This window comes from Salmo salar, chromosome 11, assembly GCF_965601325.2.
Source record: "Salmo salar chromosome 11, fSalSal1, whole genome shotgun sequence".
Lineage (NCBI taxonomy): Eukaryota > Metazoa > Chordata > Actinopteri > Salmoniformes > Salmonidae > Salmo > Salmo salar.
The window spans coordinates 5,676,334-5,698,052 of record NC_138301.1 but is presented as its reverse complement, the minus strand read 5'-3'; the positions used below and the strand labels follow the sequence as shown (position 1 = coordinate 5,698,052).

Genomic DNA, 21,719 nt, shown 5'->3' with positions numbered 1-21,719 from the left:
CTTTAATATCATTTTAGTTGTGGAAAGTCAATAAATTCTGTTACCTTCATTTGCAGGAGTTGGTTTGACTCTCCCTTTGAAAAAAGTCCACATACAACAATCTTTACAATAAGATCTTGATAGAATGTTTTAGAAATTGCATAAAACTGACACATAGGCCTGCCTTCTTATTATTTGAATAAATGGAAAACTAACTATTAAAAAATCATTTGTTACCTTTCTTTTCTGGAGCTAGTTTGCCCTTTTCTTTTGCTTCAGCATCTAAATATGAAAAACATATTTCATGAAGTATACCTTCTATCATACAAAACAGTCTTACCTGATTCAGACTATAGGGCCAAGCCAAACTGTACTGTGCTCGTTCTGATATTTTATTTTCACATTGTCCTTTCCAGGTAGGTTCCAGCAACTATGTTTGACTAGGCCAGCCCAATATACTGTAGGTTGGCTTTGCTCAGTAGTTTTAAAAAGGGTTCTGTGGTACACAAAGATTACTTTGCACCTTTCTTTGATGTAGCTGCTTTGTTTTTTTCTTTATGAACTTCAGCTTCTAAAACCATCATTGGACAAGACAAAACATCAATCTCAAGAATTACGCCATTATTCATTTGATACAAGTTAAAAACATCCTATCTGTACCTTTTTTTGCAGGTTCTGGTTTGGCTTGTTCCTTAGTTTCCTTGGGCTCTACACAAACAAGAACAGTAACATATTTGAACGATGGCTCCGGAGGTGATGGCTGACGTTTTTTGTGCTCCTAACCAATTGTGCTATTTTGTGTGTTTTTTTTTTAAGTAATTTGAGGGTTCTTTTGTACATAAGGTTTCTGCCACTGTCTTATATGACTGAAAAGAGCTTCTGGATATCAGAATAGCCATGAAGATTTTTTAAAATATTTTTTCTTTAACGACTCGGACACAAAGGATGTACTTCAGACACTCGACAAGGCCCGAATCCCTGTCATTCGCATGAAGAAGAGATGGAGATATCGGAGACGTAGGTCGGGGTGCGTTGTGAGGATCTGACAGTGAGTGAGTAATCCCCCTCTACCATCAATCCTATTAGCCAACAAGCAATCAATGTATGAGCTCCAATCAAATCTATCCTACCAACAGGACATTAAAAACTGTAATATCTTATGTTTCACCGAGTCGTGGCTGAAAGACGACATGGATAACATACAGCTGGCTGGATTACCAGTTAATCGGGGTTATATCCTGCCTGTTTGGCCCTGTCCGGGGGTATCATCGGATGGGGCCACAGTGTCTTCTGATCCCTCCTGTCTCAGCCTCCAGTATTTATGCTGCAGTAGTTTATGTGTCGGGGGGCTAGGGTCAGTCTGTTACATCTGGAGTATTTCTCTTGTCTTATCCGGTGTCCTGTGTGAATTTAAATATGCTCTCTCTAATTCTCTCTTTCTCTCTTTCTTTCTTTCTTTCTTTCTCTCTGAGGACCTGAGCCCTAGGACCATGCCTCAGGACTACCTGGCATGATGACTCCTTGCTGTCCCCAGTCCACCTGGCCGTGCTGCTGCTCCAGTTTCAACTCCTCTGCCTGCGGCTATGGAACCCTGACCTGTTCACCGGACGTGCTTGTTGCACCCTCGACAACTACTATGATTATTATTATTTGACCATGCTGGTCATTTTTGAACATTTTAACATCTTGACCATGTTCTGTTATAATATCCACCCGGCACAGCCAGAAGAGGACTGGCCACCCCTCATAGCCTGGTTCCTCTCTAGGTTTCTTCCTAGGTTTTTGGCCTTTCTAGGGAGTTTTTCCTAGGGAGTTTTTCCTAGCCACCGTGCTTCTTTCACATGCATTGCTTGCTGTTTGGGGTTTTAGGCTGGGTTTCTGTACAGCACTTTGAGATATCAGCTGATGTACGAAGGGCTATATAAATACATTTGATTTGATTTGAATCGGCAAGATAGAACAGCTGCCTCTGGTAAGACAAGGGGTGGTGGTCTGTGACTATTTGTAAATAACAGCTGGTGCTTGAAATCTAATATTAAGGAAGTTTTAAGGTTTTGCTCACCTGAGGTAGAGTATCTCATGATAAGCTGTAGACCACACTATTTACCAAGAGAGTTTTCATCTATATTTTTTCGTAGCTGTCTATTTACCACCACAAACCGATGCTGTCACTATGACGGCACTCAACAAGCTGTTTAAGTCCGTAAGCAAACATGAAAATGCTCATCCACAGGCGGCGCTCCTTGTGGCCGGCGACTTTAATGCACATGGAAACTGAAATCCGTTTTACTTCATTTCTACCAGAATGTTACATGTGCAACCAGAGGGAAAAAACTCCAGACCACCTTTACTTCACACACAGAGACGTGTACAAAGCTTTCCCTTACCCTCCATTTGGCAAATCTGACCATAACTCTATTCTCCTGATTCCTGCTTGCAAGCAACAACTAAAGCAGGAAGTACCATTGACTCACTCAATAAGGAAGTGGTCAGATGACTCAGATGCTAAGCTACAGGACTGTTTTGCTAGCACAGACTGGAATGTGTTCAGGGATTCTTCCAATGGCGTTGAGGAGTGCACCACATCAGTCACTGGCTTCATCAATAGGTGCATCGATGACGTCATCCCCACAGTGACCGAACGTCCATAGCCCAAACAGAAGCCATGGATTACAGGCAACATCCACACTGAGCTAAAGGGTACAGCTGCCGCTTTCAAGGAGCTGGACTCTAACCTGGACAGTTATAAGAAATCCTGCTTTGAACCATCAAACAGGCAAACGCATCAATACAGGACTAAGATTGAATCGTACAACACCGGCTCCGACGCTCGTCGGATGTGGCAGGGCTTGAAAACTATTACGGACTAGAAAGGGATGCACATCCGAGAGCTGCCCAGTTTCACGAGCTTACCAGACGAGCTAAATAACTTCTATGCTCGCTTCGAGGCAAGCAACACGGAAGTATGCATGAGAGAATCAGCTGTTCCGGACAACTGTGTGATCATGCTCTCCGTTGCTGATGTGAGTAAGACCTTTAAACAGGTCAACATTAACAAGGCCGTACGACCAGACGGATTACCAGGATGGGTACGCCGAGGATGCGCTGACCAACTGGCAAGTGTCTTCACTGAGATTTTCAGAGGAAGGCCCTAAAAACTGCCAAATACTCCACCCAAGTCATAGACTGTTCTCTCTGCTACCGCACGGCAAGCGGTACCAGAGTGGCACGTCTAGGTCCAAAAGGCTTCTTAACAGCTTCTACCCCAAGCCATAAGACTCCTTAACAGCTAATCAAATGGTTACGTAGACTATTTGCTTCCCCCACCCCCATTTTTACACTGTTGCTACTCGTTTTTTACCGATGCATAGTCACTTTACCTCTACCTACATGTACATATTACCTCAATTATCTCAGCTAACCTATGTCCCGCGCACATAGACTCTGTACCGGTACCCCCTGTATATAGCCTCGCCGCTGTTATTTTATTTCTGCTCCTTAATTATCTGTTGTTTTTCTATTTTTCTTCTTTGTTATTTGTATTTTTTATTTTATTTATTTCAGTTTATTTTAGTAAATACTTAACACTTTTTTTCTTAAAACTGCATTGTTGGTTAAGGGCTTGTAAGTAAGCATTTCACTGTAAGGTCTACAGCTTGTGACAAATCAAATTTGATTTGTTATACAGAAAAGGTTCAGACTACTGTTCAATTAAACCTATACTGAGTATTTGGTTGAGAGAGATAAAGAACACTCTGTGGCTGACATCTATTTTCAGTACGAATCATGTTGTTTTTTTAAGTCTAAAGAAAAAAGTTATCCATACCTTTCTTTGATGAAGCTGCTTTGGATTTTTCTTTGTGAACTTCAGCTTCTAAAACAATCGTTTGACAAGGCACAAAATCTTAAGAATTGGGCCATTTCTTTCTTTCACTGCAAGAGCTGGTTTGGTTTGCTCATTAGTAATTAATCAGTTTCTAAGTAAAAATAGTGATTTTCTGTTAAAACCAGAATAACTTTTTTTGATTGCAAACTCTGAATTTATATTTGTCAAAGTCAAAAGCAAAACATTTGAACACATTAATTTACTATATTTATAAGGGCTGGTTTAACCTTGTATTTGACCTTTTCACTGATATGTTTAGCCTCTTTGAATTTAGAACACAATATAAAAACTGAGACGAACACAAAATATGCAGTGAATAAATAAATAAAAAACAAAACAAAAAAGTATTTTCTTTGGATTCAGCATTGAAATGCAACACAAATGTTTTTTTTCAGAGTATTTCACTCTCTGAGCATTCAGAGCGCACACTGGATGCTCTGGCCAAGGAGCAGGGTTGATCCGAGCATTCTGACCAAACAACAGCAGTCAAACTCCCAAGCTACTTTGAGGCACATGAGAGAATATCTCACTCTCACCATTTTACACACACTAGCAGAGCTGGTTAGGGTGTTTTTATGTTATCCAGAGCGTTGGTGACTGTAACTGTGCTGCAGGCAACAATTGAATTACGCTGTTTTGCCGACGTTTACTTACACAGGGGATATTCAACGGGTGTTGAGCGTTCGTAAATTCATCAGTTATTCTGCTCTCTGACACACTCAGACAAGAGTGCTCTGAAATCGGAGTAGATAGCCAGAGCGAATTTACCAGCTACGTCTATGGACAGTTGTCGCAGTGACATCATGAACATTCTATTGAAATGGTTACCTGGATAGTGGAGTCTTTTGTTTAGACATGTAGCTAGCTAGCTAAACAATGAACCATAATTCTAACTCATAACGTTACTACCCTGCATGAACCAACCACGTTCAATGTTAGCTAGCTAACGTTAGGCTATAACTAGCAATGGAAATGGCTCTGCGATATGAATACTATTGCTACACAGATCATACACGTAACATTAGCTAGCGAGCCAGCCAGCTAAAATTAGCTAGCTACCTAACGGTACACTTTATCTTGAAATGAAATGATTTTCTGACAAAATTAGAGACGTGTAATATCTGAAAATGTAGCTAGCTAGGCTAACTTACCCATATATATGGATGGATGCTTCTCCCTCTCTGTCACGGATGCCATGGTTGCCCTTAGTTTGAAGATGTTATCCGGAGACAGGTGCTTTATACAGCCTTCTGTGTGTTCTCTTTTCGACTCCCTCTGCATATTTGTAATCAAAGGCCAGAATTTTCTCTATCTCCTTAGCTATCATACTCCAATTCCACCGGGCCTTCCACTGATTTCAAAACTCGGTCCTCCAGAAAGTGTAAACCCTTTGCAACACTTTTTCAGTTTTTTGTGATATCTTAAAACCTGTTGGGGCTAGGGGGCAGTATTGAGAATTTTGAAAAAATTATGTGCCCATTTTTAACTGCCTCCTACACCAACTCAGAAGCTAGAATATGCAAATTATTGTTCAGGTTTGGATAGAAAACACTCTGAATTTTCTACAACTGTTTGAATGGTGTCTGTAAGTATAACAGAACTCATATGGCAGTCAAAACCCTGAGACAAATTCTGACAGGAAGTGGATACCTGATGTGTTGAATTACCTTTAAGCCTATGCCATTGAAACACACAGGGGCTTATTAATCTTTGATCACTTCCTATGGCTTCCACTAGATGTCACCAGTCTTTACAAAGTGTTTTGAGTCTTATACTGTGAGATCTGACCGAACAAGAGCCTTGGAATGGTGGTGGCCGATTAGACTCTGGCGCACGAGTTCATTTTGGGTACTCTCGTTCCAATACGTTTTAAAAGAGAATGCAATCGTCCGCCTTGAATATTATTCATGTTCTGGTTAAAAAAGGCACTAATGATTTATGCTATACAACGTTTGACATGTTTGAACGAACGTAAATATTTTTTTCCCCCTCGTTTATGAAGACAAGTCCGGCGGGCATAGATCATGTGCTAACAACACGGAGCTTTTTGGACATAAATTATGAGCTTTTTCGAACAAAACTACATTTGTTATGGACCTGGGATTCCTGGAAGTGACATCTGATGAAGAGAATCAAAGGTAATGGATTATTTACATAGTATTTTAGATTTTAGATCTCTCCAACATGGCGGTTAGTCTGTATCGCAAAGCGTATTTTTCTGGGCGCAGTGCTCAGATTATTGCAAAGTGTGATTTCCCAGTAAGGTTATTTTTAAATCTGGCAATCCGGTTGCGTTCAAGAGATGTAAATCTATAATTCTTTGAATGACAATATAATATTTTACCAATGTTTTCGAATAGTAATTATTTAATTTGTTGTCCTGATTGACTGCCGGTTATTGGAGGGAAACGATTTCCTCAACATCAACGCCATAGTAAAACGCTGTTTTTGGATATAAATATGAACTTGATAGAACAAAAAATGCATGTATTGTCTAACATAATGTCCTAGGAGTGTCATCTGATGGAGATTGTCAAAGGTTAGTGCATAATTTTAGCTGGTTTTCTGCTTTTGGTGACGCCTGTCTTTGAATTGTCAAAACATTACACACAGCTATTGTCAATGTACTCTCCTAACATAATCTAACTTTATGCTTTCGCCGTAAAGCCTTTTTGAAATCGGACAACGTGGTTAGATTAAGGAGATGTTTATCTTTCAAAGGGTGTAAGATAGTTGTATGTTTGAGAAATTTGAATTATGACATTTAATTGTTTTCAAATTTGGCGCTCTTGATATTTCACCTGTTGTTGATAGGGTGTACCAGGGGTGGGACGCTTGTGTCCCACATAGCCCATAGAGGTTAAAAACAGGTGTTAGAAAGGGTTATCTAAGCATACTGAGCAGCTCATGTTATAGACAGAAGCGTGCTACATTGCAGACCAATCCGAAATCATCTCCCGGCAATGCTCCAAGTGCTAAGATTCTCTGTTAGAATGCCCTGCTTTTATTTCGTCACACTCACAACCATAAGCTTTTTTCTGTAATTAGCTTGCCATTAACGTGTAAATAATGATCTTGTTGTGAGTTTATTTTCCTGTAATAATGAATACAAATGAGTTAAAGTTAAGACTTTGTCAGCCACTATATATGATATAGTCATTGTTTGAACTGGCTAGCCAGCTAACTTAACATTAGCTAGCTAGCTAACAAGATAGAAACTAACCAAAACATTGTTTAGAAAGTTACTTTTAGTTGCTTGGTTTGCTACAATGGCATGTTAAAATACACCAGCTATGCTATTTTGGACCACCGGACAACGACAAGTTTGATGTCGGACGACAATAGAATGTTCATGACATCACTGCGACAATTGTCTACAGACATGTCATTAGACGTAGTATAAACCAGCCTTTATTCTTGAAATCTTTGGTTGTTTAGTACACTACCAAACTCACTCTGTTTAGCACATGGCCTCACATGTGAATCCTCAAAGAGATGGGTGGGGCTAAGGCTTAAGAAGGTGTGAACAATGCTGAATGGGTGTAGACAAAGAAGAGCTCTCCAGTAGGTGCACCTTTCTCAAAAGTGGGGTTACAAGTTTATCAACTTTCGAAGCAGAATAACTTTCCATTGTTCCTCAACTGTAGTGTATGATATACTGTTTTCAAGCTCTCAGTTTCTACTTTCATCCAATGTAAAAATCACAATTAGAAATTTTGCTACATAAGATTATCTTCCCCAAATGTGTAACTCACGCGCTGCACTGTATGCCAGTTAGGGTCTACACCCGTTGTAAAGTGGATTAATATTCTTACATTTTAAGTTATTGGGCCACTTTAGTTGTGATACAAACCTTATCAAAACATGTGGGCCTATGGGTTAGGCTACATGAGGTGTGTGATTTGAAAAAGGCATGCACTGTTTTTTGCCTTACTGCACACAAGTTGGGCATCATTCACCAGTGATAGGCTAATATTGTCACCCATCAGACTATTCTTGATCTTGATCTAATCTTGTCTTTACATATACTAAATAATATATATATATGTGTGAAATATGTTTTGATTTACAATGGACCATGCACCTGTCTCGAAGCAGGGGCAGGGGAATTAATACATGTTTATTTTATTTTTATTTCACCTTTATTTAACCAGGTAGGCTAGTTGAGAACAAGTTCTCATTTGCAACTGCGATAAAGCGTAGCAATTCGACACATAGAACAACACAGAGTTACACATGGAATAAACAAAACATACAGTAAATAATACAGTAGAACAAAAGAAAACAAAAAGTCTATATACAGTGAGTGCAAATGAGGTAAGTTAAGGCAATAAATAGGCCATGGTGGCGAAGTAATTACAATATAGCAATTAAACACTGGAATAGTAGATGTGCAGACGATGAATGTGCAAGTAGAGATACTGGGGTGCAAAGGAGCAAGATAAATAAATAAATACAGTATGGGGATGAGGTAGATAGATGGGCTGTTTACAGATGAGCTATGTACAGGTGCAGTGATCTGTGAGCTGCTCTGACAGCTGGTGCTTAAAGCTAGTGAGGGAGATATGAGTCTCCAGCTTCAGAGATTTTGTGCAGTTCGTTCCAGTCATTGGAATGGAAGGAAAGGCGGCCAAAGGAGGAATTGGCTTTGGGGGTGACCAGTGAGATATACCTGCTGGAGCGCATTCTACGAGTGGGTACTGCTATGGTGACCAGTGAGCTGAGATAAGGCGGGGCTTTACCTAGCAGAGACTTGTAGATAACCTGTAGCCAGTGGGTTTGGCGATGAGTATGAAGCGAGGGCCAACCAATGAGAGTGTACAGGACTCAATGGTGAGTAGTGTATGGGGCTTTGGTGACAAAACGGATGGCACTGTGATAGACTGCATCCAGTTTGTTGAGTAGAGTGTTGGAGGCTATTTTATAGATGACATCACCGAAGTCGAGGATCGGTAGGATGGTCAGTTTTACGAGGCTGTGTTTGGCAGCATGAGTGAAGAATGCTTTGTTGCGATATAGGAAGCCGATTTTAGATTTAATTTTGGATTGGAGATGAGTCTGGAAAGAGAGTTTACAGTCTAACCAGTCTAACCCAGGTATTTGTAGTTGTCCACGTATTCTAAGTCAGAGCCGTCCAGAGTAGTGATGCTGGACGGGCGAGCAGGTGCAGGCAGTGATCAATTGAATAGCATGCATTTTGTTTTTCCTGCGATTAACCTGTTATGGCTAGGGGGCAGTATTTTCACGGCTGGATAAAAAACGTACCCGATTTAATCTGGTTACCACTCCTACCCAGTAACTAGAATATGCATATACTTATTACATATGGATAGAAAACACCGTAAAGTTTCTAAAACTGTTTGAATGGTGTCTGTGAGTATAACAGAACTCATATGGCAGGCCAAAATCTGAGAAGGTTTCATTCAGGAAGTGGCCTGTCTGACAAGCCCATCACGGGCTAGCTATTTAGACACCCGGCAAGTTTAGCCTTCACCATAATCAGATTTACTATTATAAAAGTTTGATTACCTTTTGTTGTCTTCGTCAGAATGCACTCCCAGGACTGCTACTTCAATAACAAATGTTGGTTTGGTCCAAAATAATCCATCGTTATATCCGAATAGCAGCGTTTTGTTCGTGCGTCCCAGACACTATCCGAAATGGTAAATCAGGGTCGCGCGCATGCCGCAATTCGTGACCAAAAAATTCTAAATATTCCATTACCGTACTTCGAAGCATGTCAACCGCTGTTTAAAATCAATTTTTATGCAATTTATCTCGTAAAAAAGCGATAATATTCCGACCGGGAATCTCCTTTTCGGCAAACAGAGGAAAAATCACAAAGACGGGGGCGGCCAGGGCACGCGCCTAAGCCCACAGTCCCTTGATCGGCCACTTGAGAAAGGCGATATTGTGTTTCAGCCTGGGGCTGGGATGACGACATTCAGGTTTTTCCCGGGCTCTGAGCGCCTATGGAAGACGTAGGAAGTGTCACGTTAGAGCAGAGATACTTTGTAAAAGATAGAGATGGCAAAGAAGTTCAAGAAATGGTCAGACAGGCCACTTCCTGTAAAGGAATCTCTCAGGTTTTGACCTGCCATTTGAGTTCTGTTATACTCACAGACACCATTCAAACAGTTTTAGAAACTTTGGAGTGTTTTCTATCCAAAGCCAATAATTATATGCATATTCTAGTTACTGGGCAGGAGTAGTAACCAGATTAAATCGGGTACATTTTTTATCCAGCCGTGAAAATACTGCCCCCTAGCCATAACAGGTTAACTTCTTGGTGACAGAAATTCAGATGAATTACATGCCCAAATTAAACTGCCTGCTACTCGGGCCCAGAAGGTAGGATATGCATATTATTAGTAGATTTGGATGGAAAACACTCTTAATATTCTAAAATTGTTTGAATGACGTCTGTGAGTATAACAGAACTCATATGGCAGGCAAAAACCTGAGAAAAAATCCAACCAGGAGGGTGACTTGTAGTTTTTCTATCTAATCCATATTCAAACTACAGTGTCTGTGGGGTCATTTTGCACTTCCTAAGGCTTCCACTAGATGTCAACAGTCTTTAGAACCTTGTTTTATGCTTCTACTGCTGCTGGGCAGAGAATAGGAGCTGACTCAAGCCTGGGACCAATGAGTTGTTTACTGCGCCAGCACCCAGGCGCGCCCTTCCTTCTTTTTCCTCTGTAATGAATACGCTATTGTCCATTTGGAATATTATCGAAGTTTTATGTTAAAAAGACCCTAGGGATTGATTGTGAACATCATTTGACATGATTCCATGAGCGGTAATGGAACTATTTGACTTTTTGGCTCTGGTTTTACGCTCTCGCGTTATGCCTTTGGATAGTGATCTGAACGCGCAAACAAAACGGAGGTATTTGGACATAAATATGGAGTTTATCGAACAAAACAAACATATCTTGTGGAAGTGGGAGTCCTGGGAGTGCATTCCGACGAAGATCAGCAAAGGTAAGTGAAGATTTATAATACTAATTCTGAGTTTAGTTGACTCCAGAACTTGGCGGGTAACTGTATAGCTTGCTTTGATGGCTGAGCTCTGTACTCAGAATATTGAAAAATGTGCTTTCGCCGTAAAGCTATTTTAAAATCTGACACAGCGGTTGCATTAAGGAGAAGTGTATCTATAATTCTTTCAATAACTGTTGTAAATTTTAGCAACGTTTATGATGAATATTTTTGTAAATTGATGTGCTCATTCACCCGAAGTTTTGGAGGGAAAACATTTTCTGAACATCACGCGCCAATGTCAAATGGTGTTTATGGATATAAATATGAACTTTATCAAGCAAAACATACATGTATTGTATAACATTGAGTCCTGGGAGTGTCATCTGATGAAGATCATCAAAGGTTAGTGATTGATTTTAGCTGTATTTCTGGTTTTTGTGACACCTCTCCTTGCTTGGAAAATGGCTGTGTGGTTTTTCTTGTTTAGGCGCTGTCCTAACATAATCTAATGTTATGCTTTCACCGTAAAGCCTTTTTGAAATCGGACACTGTGGTTGGATTAAGGAGAATCTTATCTTTAAAATGGTGTATAATACTTGTATGGTTGAGAAATTTGAATGATGAGATTTTTGTATTTGCCGCCCTGCTATTTCACTGGCTGTTGATAGTGTGTTCCGCGGATCGGACGCTAGCGTCCCAGATGTCCCAGAGAGTTTTGTGTCCAAAGAGGGGCCAGAAGTATACAGAATGGTGTCGTCTGCGTAGAGGTGGATCAGAGAATCACCAGCAGCAAGAGCAACATCATTGATGTATATAGAGAAGAGAGTTGTCCCGAGAATTGAACCCTGAGGCACCCCCATAGAGACTGCCAGAGGTCTGGACAACAGGCCCTCAGATTTGACACACTGAACTCTATCAGAGAAGTAGTTGGTAAACCAGGCGAGGCAATCATTTGAGAAACCAAGGCTGTCGAGGCTGCCAATAAGAATGTGGTGATTGACAGAGTTGAAAGCCTTGGCCAGGTCGATGAATACGGCTGCACTGTAATGTCTCTTATCGATGGCGGTCATGATGTCGTTTAGGACCTTGAGCGTGGCTGAGGTGCACCCATGACCAGCTCTGAAACCAGATTGCATACCAAGGACTATATCTATTCCTAGTTCTACATTTTTTTTAGTGGGGCATGCTTATTTAAGATGGTGAGGAAGGCACTTTTAAAGAATAGCCAGGCATCATCTACTGACGGGATGAGGTCAATGTCATTCCAGGATACCAGGTCGTCCAGGTCGTTTAGAAAGGCCTGCTCGCAGAAGTGTTTTAGGGAGTGTTTGACAGTGATGAGGGGTGGTCGTTTGGTCGCAGACCCATTACGGATGCAGGGGATGAGGCAGTGATCACTGATGTCTTGATTGAAAACAGCAGAGGTGTATTTCGAGCCGACTTACTTAGTATGACATCTATGAGGGTGCCCGTGTTTATGGATTTGGGGTTGTACCTGGTAGGTTCATTGATAATTTGTGTGAGATTGAGGGCATCAAGCTTAGATTGTAGGATGGCCGGGGTGTTAACCTGTTGGGTCTAGGGGGCAGCATTTGCACGTCTGGATAAAAAAAATGTACCCGATTTAATCTGGTTACTAATCCTACCCAGTAACTAGAATATGCATATACTTATTATATATGGATAGAAAACACTCTAAAGTTTCCAAAACTGTTTGAATGGTGTCTGTGAGTATAACAGAACTCATTTGGCAGGCAAAACCCTGAGACATTTTCTGACAGGAAGTGGATACCTGATGTGTTGTATTGACTTTAAACCTATCCCATTGAAAAACACAGGGGTTTAGGAATATTTTGGCACTTCCTATTGCTTCCACTAGATGTCACCAGCCTTTACAAAGTGTTTTGAGTCTTCTGGAGGGAGATCTGACCGAACAAGAGCCATGGAACGGTGATGTCCCATTAGACACCTGGCGCGCTACTTCATGTTGGGTACCCTCGTTCCAATACGTTATAAAAGACTATGCATTCGTCCACCTTGAATATTATTCATGTTCTGGTTAAAAAAGGCCCTAATGATTTATGCTATACAACGTTTGACATGTTTGAACGAACGGAAATATATTTTTTCCCCTCGTTCATGACGAGAAGTCCGGCTGGCTTACATCATGTGCTAACGAGACGGAGATTTTTGGACATAAATGATGAGCTTTTTTGAACAAAACTACATTCGTTATGGACCTGTGATACCTGGAAGTGACATCTGATGAAGAGAATCAAAGGTAATGGATTATTTACATAGTATTTTCGATTTTAGATCTCCCCAACATGACGTCTAGTCTGTATCGCAACGCGTATTTTTCTGGGCACAGTTCTCAGATTATTGCAAAGTGTGATTTCCCAGTAAGGTTATTTTTAAATCTGGCAAGTTGATTGCGTTCAAAAGATGTAAATCTATAATTCTTTAAATGACAATATAATATTTTACCAATGTTTTCTAATTTTAATTATTTAATTTGTGACGCTGACTTGACTGCCGGTTATTGGAGGGAAACGATTTCCTCAACATCAATGCCATAGTAAAACGCTGTTTTTGGATATAAATATCAACTTGATAGAACTAAAAATGCATGCATTGTCTAACATAATGTCCTAGGAGTGTCATCTGATGGAGATTGTAAAAGGTTAGTGTATCATTTTACCTGGTTTTATGGTTTTGGTGACCCTGTCTTTGACTTGACAAAACATTACACACAACTCTTGTAAATGTACTGTCCTAACATACTCTAAATTTATGCTTTCGCCGTAAAACCTTTTTGAAATCGTAAAACGTGGTTAGATTAAGGAGATGTTTATCTTTCAAATGGTGTAACATAGTTGTATTTTTGAAAAATTTGAATTTTGACATTTATTTGGATTCAAATTTGCCGCTCTTGAAATGCACCTGCTGTTGATGGAGTGCACCACGGGTGGCACGCTAGCGTCCCACCTAGCCCCAAGGGGCATGTCCCAGCTTAGGTCACCTAGTAGCACGAGCTCAGAAGATAGATGGGGGCAATCAATTCACATATGGTATCGAGGGCACAGCTGGGGGCAGAGGGAGGTCGATAGCAAGCGGCAACAGTGAGAGACTTGTTTCTGGACAGGTGAATTTTTAGAAGTAGAAGCTCGAATTGTTTGGGTACAGACTTGGATAGTAATACAGAACTCTGCAGGCTATCTTTGCAGTAGATTGCAACACCGCCCCCTTTGGCCGTTCTATCTTGCACTTGTCATCTATGCACTTAAATAGCGAATGGAGGACGCTTTTCCCGTAGTTTATTTCCATGCCAGCCAGGTAGGCTATACGGCTATTGTGAAGAGAATCAATGTGCTTAATATTAGGAAAATTGAGAAATAAATATAATAGGCCTAGCCTATAGAAAGCTGATGGGATCCTGCTCTTTTTAATAGAGGCTGTAACGCAATTACATAGCCTTTAGAAATGATGCGCAACATGAACTTTTGGGCTGTCATAAATTATTTGATTAGATTTTCAATCACATTTGCATTGATGTCAGAGTGATTGGAGGGACAATAGAGTGCTGAGTACCAGGCTGTTAGCAAGTTTGGTAGGCTAGAAATGACCATCAGCAGCGTCAGAGCTGGGAGAAGCCTAATTACCGTGACTAAACGTTCACGTGGAATTTGACTGCATTCATGACTCATGACCGCCTGTGTGGCGGTAATACAGTCCCCGTAACAGCACTACTCTCATGCAATGCAAATTATATTTTATTAGCTTTTGTTAATAACAGTCAGTACACATCAATTCACGTACTGTAGCTATGAGGGAGCATGTTGTAAATTAGCTAGCTAGATGTGTCAGCATCTCCATTACCTATATATCTTGATATCACATAAATAATCCATATGACCAAATATTTCTCAATACATTGCACATTAGTCCATAATTTCTCTGACATACTGCTCATGGTTCTTGCACAAGAAAAAAGTAGAGACAGTTTAAAGGCACCTACTAGATCACAACAAACAGTGAATAGCGAGGGGGAGATAAAAACGATGGTTAGGGAGAAACCAACCGTACGACCACTAGATGTCAGCATATACCCACAGATCAAATTGATTTCAACAGTACATGATAGAGTTCACTAGCTTGCTGCACTGGTGTAAAATGTCACTAATCTGGGACATTTGAAGAAAACGTATGGATACGTCTATGTATTTTCTCTATAAACTGATTTGACAACTGCCTTGCCTTTCTGTGGTGAGTTGGGGCTAACTAAATGAGAAATAGCAATCCAGGAGAATCCAGCCTTCTTACATTACAAGATGGGATGTAACGAAGCTCAAATGAAACCATTCACGAAGACAAACTACCTAAAGTACGTAGGCTCCTACCTGCTGAGCGGAAAAAATTAAGATTATTATTGATACCCCAAAATTGAATGGGCTTATCATTTCACACAGTACTGATGAAAAATCAAGTGCATTAAATATGGATATGAGGATATCTAGTTGCCACCTGGTTTTCATCCTCGGTCACTATTTATCATAAATATGTATCCCCTTGACAAGCTTGATGTTGGCTGAGTCCCCTTTCCTGTGAAAAAAACAACTAGAGATCTTATGCACTAGCATGCAATGCAATGAGATATTGCATGACCAAAAGTAGGTGGACACCTGCTCATCGAACATCTCATTCCAAAATCATGGGCATTAATATGGAATTGGTCCTCTTTGCTATAACAGCCTCTACTCTTCTGGGAAGGCTTTTCACTAGATGTTGGAACATTGCTACGGGGACGTGCTTCCATTCAGCCACAAGAGCATTAGTGAGGTTGGGCACTGATGTTGGGCGATTAGGCCTGGCTTGCAGTCGGCGTTCCAATTCATCCCAAAGGTGTTCGATGGGGTTGAGGTCAGGGCTCTGTGCAGGCCAGTCAAGTTCTTCCACACCAATCTTGACAAACCATTTCTGTATGGACCTCGCTTTGTGCATGGGGGCATTGTCATGCTCAAACAGGAAAGGGCTTTCCCCAAACTGTTGCCACAAAGTTGGAAGCACAGATGTCATTGTATGCTGTAGAGTTTATGTATGCTATTTCTCTTCACTGGAACTGAGGGCCCTAGCCCAAACCATGAAAAACAGCCCAGACCATTATTCCTCCTCCACCAAACTTTACAGTTGGCACTATGCATTGGGGCAGGCATCCGCCAAACCCAAATTCGTCCGTCGGACTGTCAGATGGTGAAGTGTGATTCATCACACCAGAGAACGCATTTCCACAAGCTCCAGAGTCTAATGACGGCGAGCTTTACACCACTCCAGCCGACGCTTGGCATTGCGCATGGTGATCTTAGGCTTGTGTGTGGCTGCTCGGCCATTTCATGAAGCTCCCGGCGAACAGTTATTGTGCTTACCTTGCTTCCAGAGCAGTGGTGTAAACTACTTAAGTGGTTGTTTGGGGTACCTATACTTTACTTTGCTATTTATATTTTTGACAACTTTCATTTTTACTTCACTACATTCCTAAAGAAAACAATATACTTTTTACTCCATACATTTTCCCTGACACTAAAAAGTACTCGTTACATTGTGAGTGCTTGGTAGGACAGAAAAATGGTCCAATTCACACACATATCAAGAGAACATCCCTGGTCATACGTATTGCCTCTGATCTGGCGGACTCACTAGACACAAATGCTTTGTTTGTAAATGATATCTGAGTGTTGGAGTGTGCCCCTGGCTATCCGTCAATAAACAAAAAAACAAGAAAATGGTGGTTTGCTTAATATAATAAATTTTGAAACGATTTATACTTTTACTTCTGATACTTAAGTATATTTTAGCAATTACATTAACTTTTGATACTTAAGTATATTTAACACCAAATACTTTTAGACTTTTACTCAAGTAGCATTTTACTGGGTGACTTTCACTTTTACTTCTGTCATTTCCTATTAAGGTATCTTTACTTTTACTCAAGTATGACAATTGGGTACTTTTTCCACCACTGTTCCAGAGGTAGTTTGGAACTCGATAGTGAGTGTTGCAACCGAAGACACATGATTTTTAAGCAATATGTTCTTCAGCACTCGGCGGTCCCGTTCTGTGAGCTTTTGTGGCCTACCACTTTGCGGCTGAACCATTGTTGCTCCTAGATGTTTCCACTTCACAACAACACTTACAGTTGACCAGGGCAGCTCTAGCAGGGCAGAAATCTGACTAACGGACTTGTTAGTATGGTGCAACATTGAAAGTCACTCAGCTCTTCAGTAAGGCCATTCTACTGCCATGTTTGTCTATGGAGATTGCATGGCTGTGTGATCAATTTTAAACACATGTCAGCAACAGGTGTGGCTGAAATAGCCGAATCCACTAATTTGAAGGGGTGTCCACATACTTCTGTATATATAATGTATTTGACACAGGTATTTACTTTGCAACATGTATTGTCATTGCCTGGAACAAAATGTAATTGTTTGAGCTATGCAACTGATTTTGTACCCCTTTACTCGCAAGTTAGATGGGGCTATCCAGTCTCAGAGAGGCAGTCCGTTCTGCATGCCTTCTTGACTTCGATAGAATGTGTTGTCAAGCATTTGTGCATGCAAACTGATAACTGTCACAGCTATCTTACCATCTAACTTAGCTAGCTTGCTCATCAATCAGTATTTTCTTTACGATTTCTACACAATGGCACTTGTTAAAACCTTGAATCTCGTAAGGACCTCACTTTCACCACTGGTCATCTACCTAGCCACGTAACCAACAGGATAGCATCGGGTTTCCATTGGACTAGAGCTTGGTAGGCTGGCTAGTGAGGTAGCTAATGCTAGCTAGCTAATGCAAGCGAATTATTATATAGCAGCATATGATGACTAGCGTTGCAAGCATGCTAACGTTAGCTAGCTAATGTTGATAAACTGTAGTCATGGGCTTGCAAAATCAAGCAAATTGTACTGAAGTCATGACAAAATCATGTTTCAACATTTTAGTGGCTATTGATGTGTTTGTTTTTCGCTTAGTGATATTCTTAGAGACATGCAAATATAATCTTTTTGACATTTAACTGACATGAGAAAATTTGTGATCCAAATTCCAGAGAAATACTGTGAGAATTTGCGCATTCAAGCAAACAGAACCTCAGAAATAAAAATAATAAAGACTAGGAAGAGCCACATATTAAAACATTTTAATATTGCTTTGCAGGAACTACTTATTAAAAAAATTACAAATTGCGTACTAATCGCAGATTTGAAAAGATTCTTACCTTTTTTTCCAGGGGCTGATTTCACCTTTTCTTTAATAACTGCAGCATCTGAATAAAATACAACATAAATGTGTTTCTCTATGGATATAGCAAGACCAACATTTGTCTCTATGATTATGTACTGTCTGTAATTTTTGTGAAAAAAGTCTAAATATATTGTTTCCTTTATCAGTATTTTAATGTGTGCATATACAGTGCCTTCGGAAAGTATTCAGACCATTTGACTTTTTCCACATTTTGTTACGTTACAGCCTTATTCTAAAATGGATTACATTTTTAAAAATCCTCTGCAATCTACACATAATACCCCATAATGAAGTGAAAACAGGTTTTTTATTTTAAATAATAAACAGAAATACCTTATTTACAGTGTGCAGACCCTTTGGTATGAGACTCGAAATTGAGCTGAAATTGAGCTGAGCTGCATCCATTGATAATCCTTGAGCTGTTTCTACTGTACACCTTGATTGGAGTCCACCTGTGGTAAATTCAAGTGATTGGACATGATTTGGAAAGGTACACCCCTGTCTATATAAGGTCCCACAGTTGACAGTGCATGTCAGAGCAAAACCGAAGCCATGAGGTTGAAGGAATTGTCCTTTGAGGTTTGAGACAGGATTGTGTCGAGGCACAGATCTGGGGAAGGATACCAAAACAGTTCTGCAGCATTGAAGGTCCCCAAGAACACAGAGGCTTCCATTATTCTTAAATGGAAGACGTTTGTAACCACCAAGACTCTTCCTAGAGCTGGCCACCCAGGCAAACTGAGCAATCGGGGGAGAAGGGCCTTGGTCAGGGAGGTGACCAAGAACCCAATGGAGCTCTGGATTTCTTCTGTGGAGATGGGAGAACCTCTGCAGCACTCCACCAAGCAGGCCTTTATGGTAGAGTGGCCAGACGTAAGCCGTTCCTCAGTAAAAGGAACATGACAGCCTACTTGGAGTTTGCCAAAAGGCAGCTAAATACTCTCAGACCATGAGAAACAAGATTCTCTGGTCTGTTGAAACCAATATTGAACTCGTTGGCCTGAATTCAAGTGTCACATCTGGAGGAATCATGTCACTATCCCTAAGGTGAAGCATGGTGGTGGCAGCATCATGCTGTAGGGATGTTTTCAGCGTCAGGGACTGGGAGACTAGTCAGGGTTGAGGCAAAGATGAACGGAGCAAAGTACAGAGAGATCCTTGATGAAAACTTCTTCCAGAGCACTTAGAACCTCAGACTGGGGTGAAGGTTCAACTTCCAACAAGACAACGACCCTGAGCACACAGCCAAGACAAGGCAGGAGTGGCTTCAGGACAAGTCTCTGTATGTCCTTGACTGGCCCAGCCAGAGCCCAGAATTGAACCCTGTTGAACATCTCTAGAGAGACGTGAAAATAGCTGTGCAGCAACGCTCCGCATCCAACCTGACAGAGCTTGAGAGGATCTGCGGAGAAGAATGGGAGAAACTCCCCAAATACAGGTGTGCCAAGCTTGTAGCGTCATGCCCATGAAGACTCGAGTCTGTAATCGCTGCCAAAGGCGCTTTAACAAAGTACTAAGTAAAGGGTCTGAATACTTACATAAATGTGATATTTCTAAAAAAATATATATAAATGAGAAAAAAATTCTAAAAACGTGCTTTTCCTTTGCCGTTATGGGGTATTGTGTGTAGATTGATGAATAAGGCTGTAATGTAACAAAATGTGGAAAAAGATAAGGGGTCTGAATACTTTCCGAATGCACTGTGTATGTGTATAAATACACACACACATATACACATATATATATATATATATATATATATAATATATATATATATATATATATTGTATTTATATTGTATTATACAGGGAACATTTGGAAAAGAGATCTATGTCTCTGTCTCTTCTGTTAAAGTAAAGGTAACTTTTTTTTCAAGAATTGGTTTGGCCCTTTCTTTTAGAAAATTCAGCTTCTAAGTTTAAATACAAGTCTTTACAATAAAATATTGATATAACCTTTAATAAATAGCATAAAACAGAGACATATGCCTACTTATTATTGGAATAAATGGAAAAATAACAATTCAAAATTAATTTGTCACCTTTCTTTGCTGGAGGTAGTTTGGCCTGTTCTTTTGCTCCAGTATCTAAATCAGAATAAAAAAAATTATACATTTTTGTCATTTACCAGACCCTCTTATCCAGAGCAATTTACAGGAGCGATTAGGGTTAAGTGCATTGCACAAGGGCACATTTACAGCTCGGTGTCTCGAACCAGCGACCTTTTGGTTCCTGGATCAATGCTCTGCTAGGCTACCTGCCGCTATTGTATCATACATTACAGTCTTACATGATTCAGACTATAGGGCCAAGCCAAAACGTACTGTGCTCGTTCAGATATTTTCTTTTCACATTGTCCTTTCCAGAACAGTTCCAGCAACTATGGTTGATGTGTATCTAGGCCAGCCCAGTATACTGTAGCTTGGCTTAGCTCAGTGTGAAAAAGGGTTCTGTGGTAAACAAAGACTACTTTTACCTTTCTTTGATGTAGCTGCTTTGGTTTTTTCTTTGGGAACTTCAGCTTCTAAAACAATCATTGGATGAGACACAACATTAATCTCAGGAACTGTGCTATTATACATTTGATGCAACAAAAACAATCATATCTGTACCTTTTTTTGTAGGTTCTGGTTTGGCTTGCTCTTTAGCTTCATTGGGCTCTAATCAAATAAGAACAAGACAATTTACTGCAAAAGTTCAGACTGCAATTCAATCTGAGTAAAATAAATCATTGTTTGAGAAATAAATCAAGTTCACTCTGTGGTACAAAAATAGGCCTACTTACTGTAGACAAAAGTGTTAAAGTGTAGTTAACCTGTTAGGGCTAGGGGGCAGTATTGACACGGCTGGATAAAAAACATACCCGATTTAATCTGGTTACCACTCCTACCCAGTAACTAGAATATGCATATACTTATTACATATGGATAGAAAACATCCTCAATTTTCTAAAACTGTTTGAATGGTGTCTGTGAGTATAACAGAACTCAAATGGCAGGTCAAAACCTGAGAGATTCCTTTACAGGAAGTGGCCTGTCTGACCATTTCTTGAACTTCTTTTCCATCTCTATCATTTACTAAGGATCTCTGCTCTAACGTGACACTTCCCACGTCGTCCATAGGCGCTCAGAGCCCGGGAAAAAACAGAATGTCGTCATTCCAGCCCCAGGCTGAAACACATTATCGCCTTTCTCAAGTGGCCGATCAAGGGACACTGGGCTTATGCGCGTGACCCCGACCGCCCCCGCCTTTGGGATTTTTTCCTCTGTTTGCCGAAAAGGAGATTCCCTGTCGGAATATTATCGCTTTTCTACGAGAAAAATGTCGTAAAAATTGATTTTAAACAGCGGTTGACATGCTTCGAAGTACGGTAATGGAATATTTAGAATTTTATTGTCACGAATTGCGCCATGCGCGCGACACTTCTTTACTATTTCGGATAGTGTCTGGAACGCACGAACAAAACGCCGCTATTCGGATATAACGATGGATTATTTTGGACCAAACCAACATTTGTTATTGAAGTAGCAGTCCTGGGTGTGCATTCTGACGAAGACAACAAAAGG

At 40.4% G+C, this 21,719-nt stretch overlaps 1 protein-coding gene across 50 annotated transcripts in view; it reads right to left on the bottom strand.

Annotated features, from left to right (window-relative positions):
- Positions 1-21,719, bottom strand: part of si:ch211-266g18.10 (uncharacterized) — a 244,924-nt gene that overhangs the window by 104,035 nt on the left and 119,170 nt on the right. For 48 of the 50 annotated variants that reach the window (XM_082957684.1, XM_082957672.1, XM_082957646.1 and 45 more), the window contains 7 exons: positions 20,766-20,813; positions 20,630-20,677; positions 20,196-20,240; positions 18,129-18,176; positions 640-687; positions 217-261; positions 45-74 (listed from right to left, as the gene is read on the bottom strand). In XM_082957684.1, coding sequence (XP_082813810.1) covers positions 45-74; positions 217-261; positions 640-687; positions 18,129-18,176; positions 20,196-20,240; positions 20,630-20,677; positions 20,766-20,813 — 312 coding nt within the window. The remainder of the gene's footprint in view (positions 1-44; positions 75-216; positions 262-639; positions 688-18,128; positions 18,177-20,195; positions 20,241-20,629; positions 20,678-20,765; positions 20,814-21,719) is intronic. The other 2 variants (XM_082957662.1, XM_082957668.1) reach the window with 2 other exon arrangements.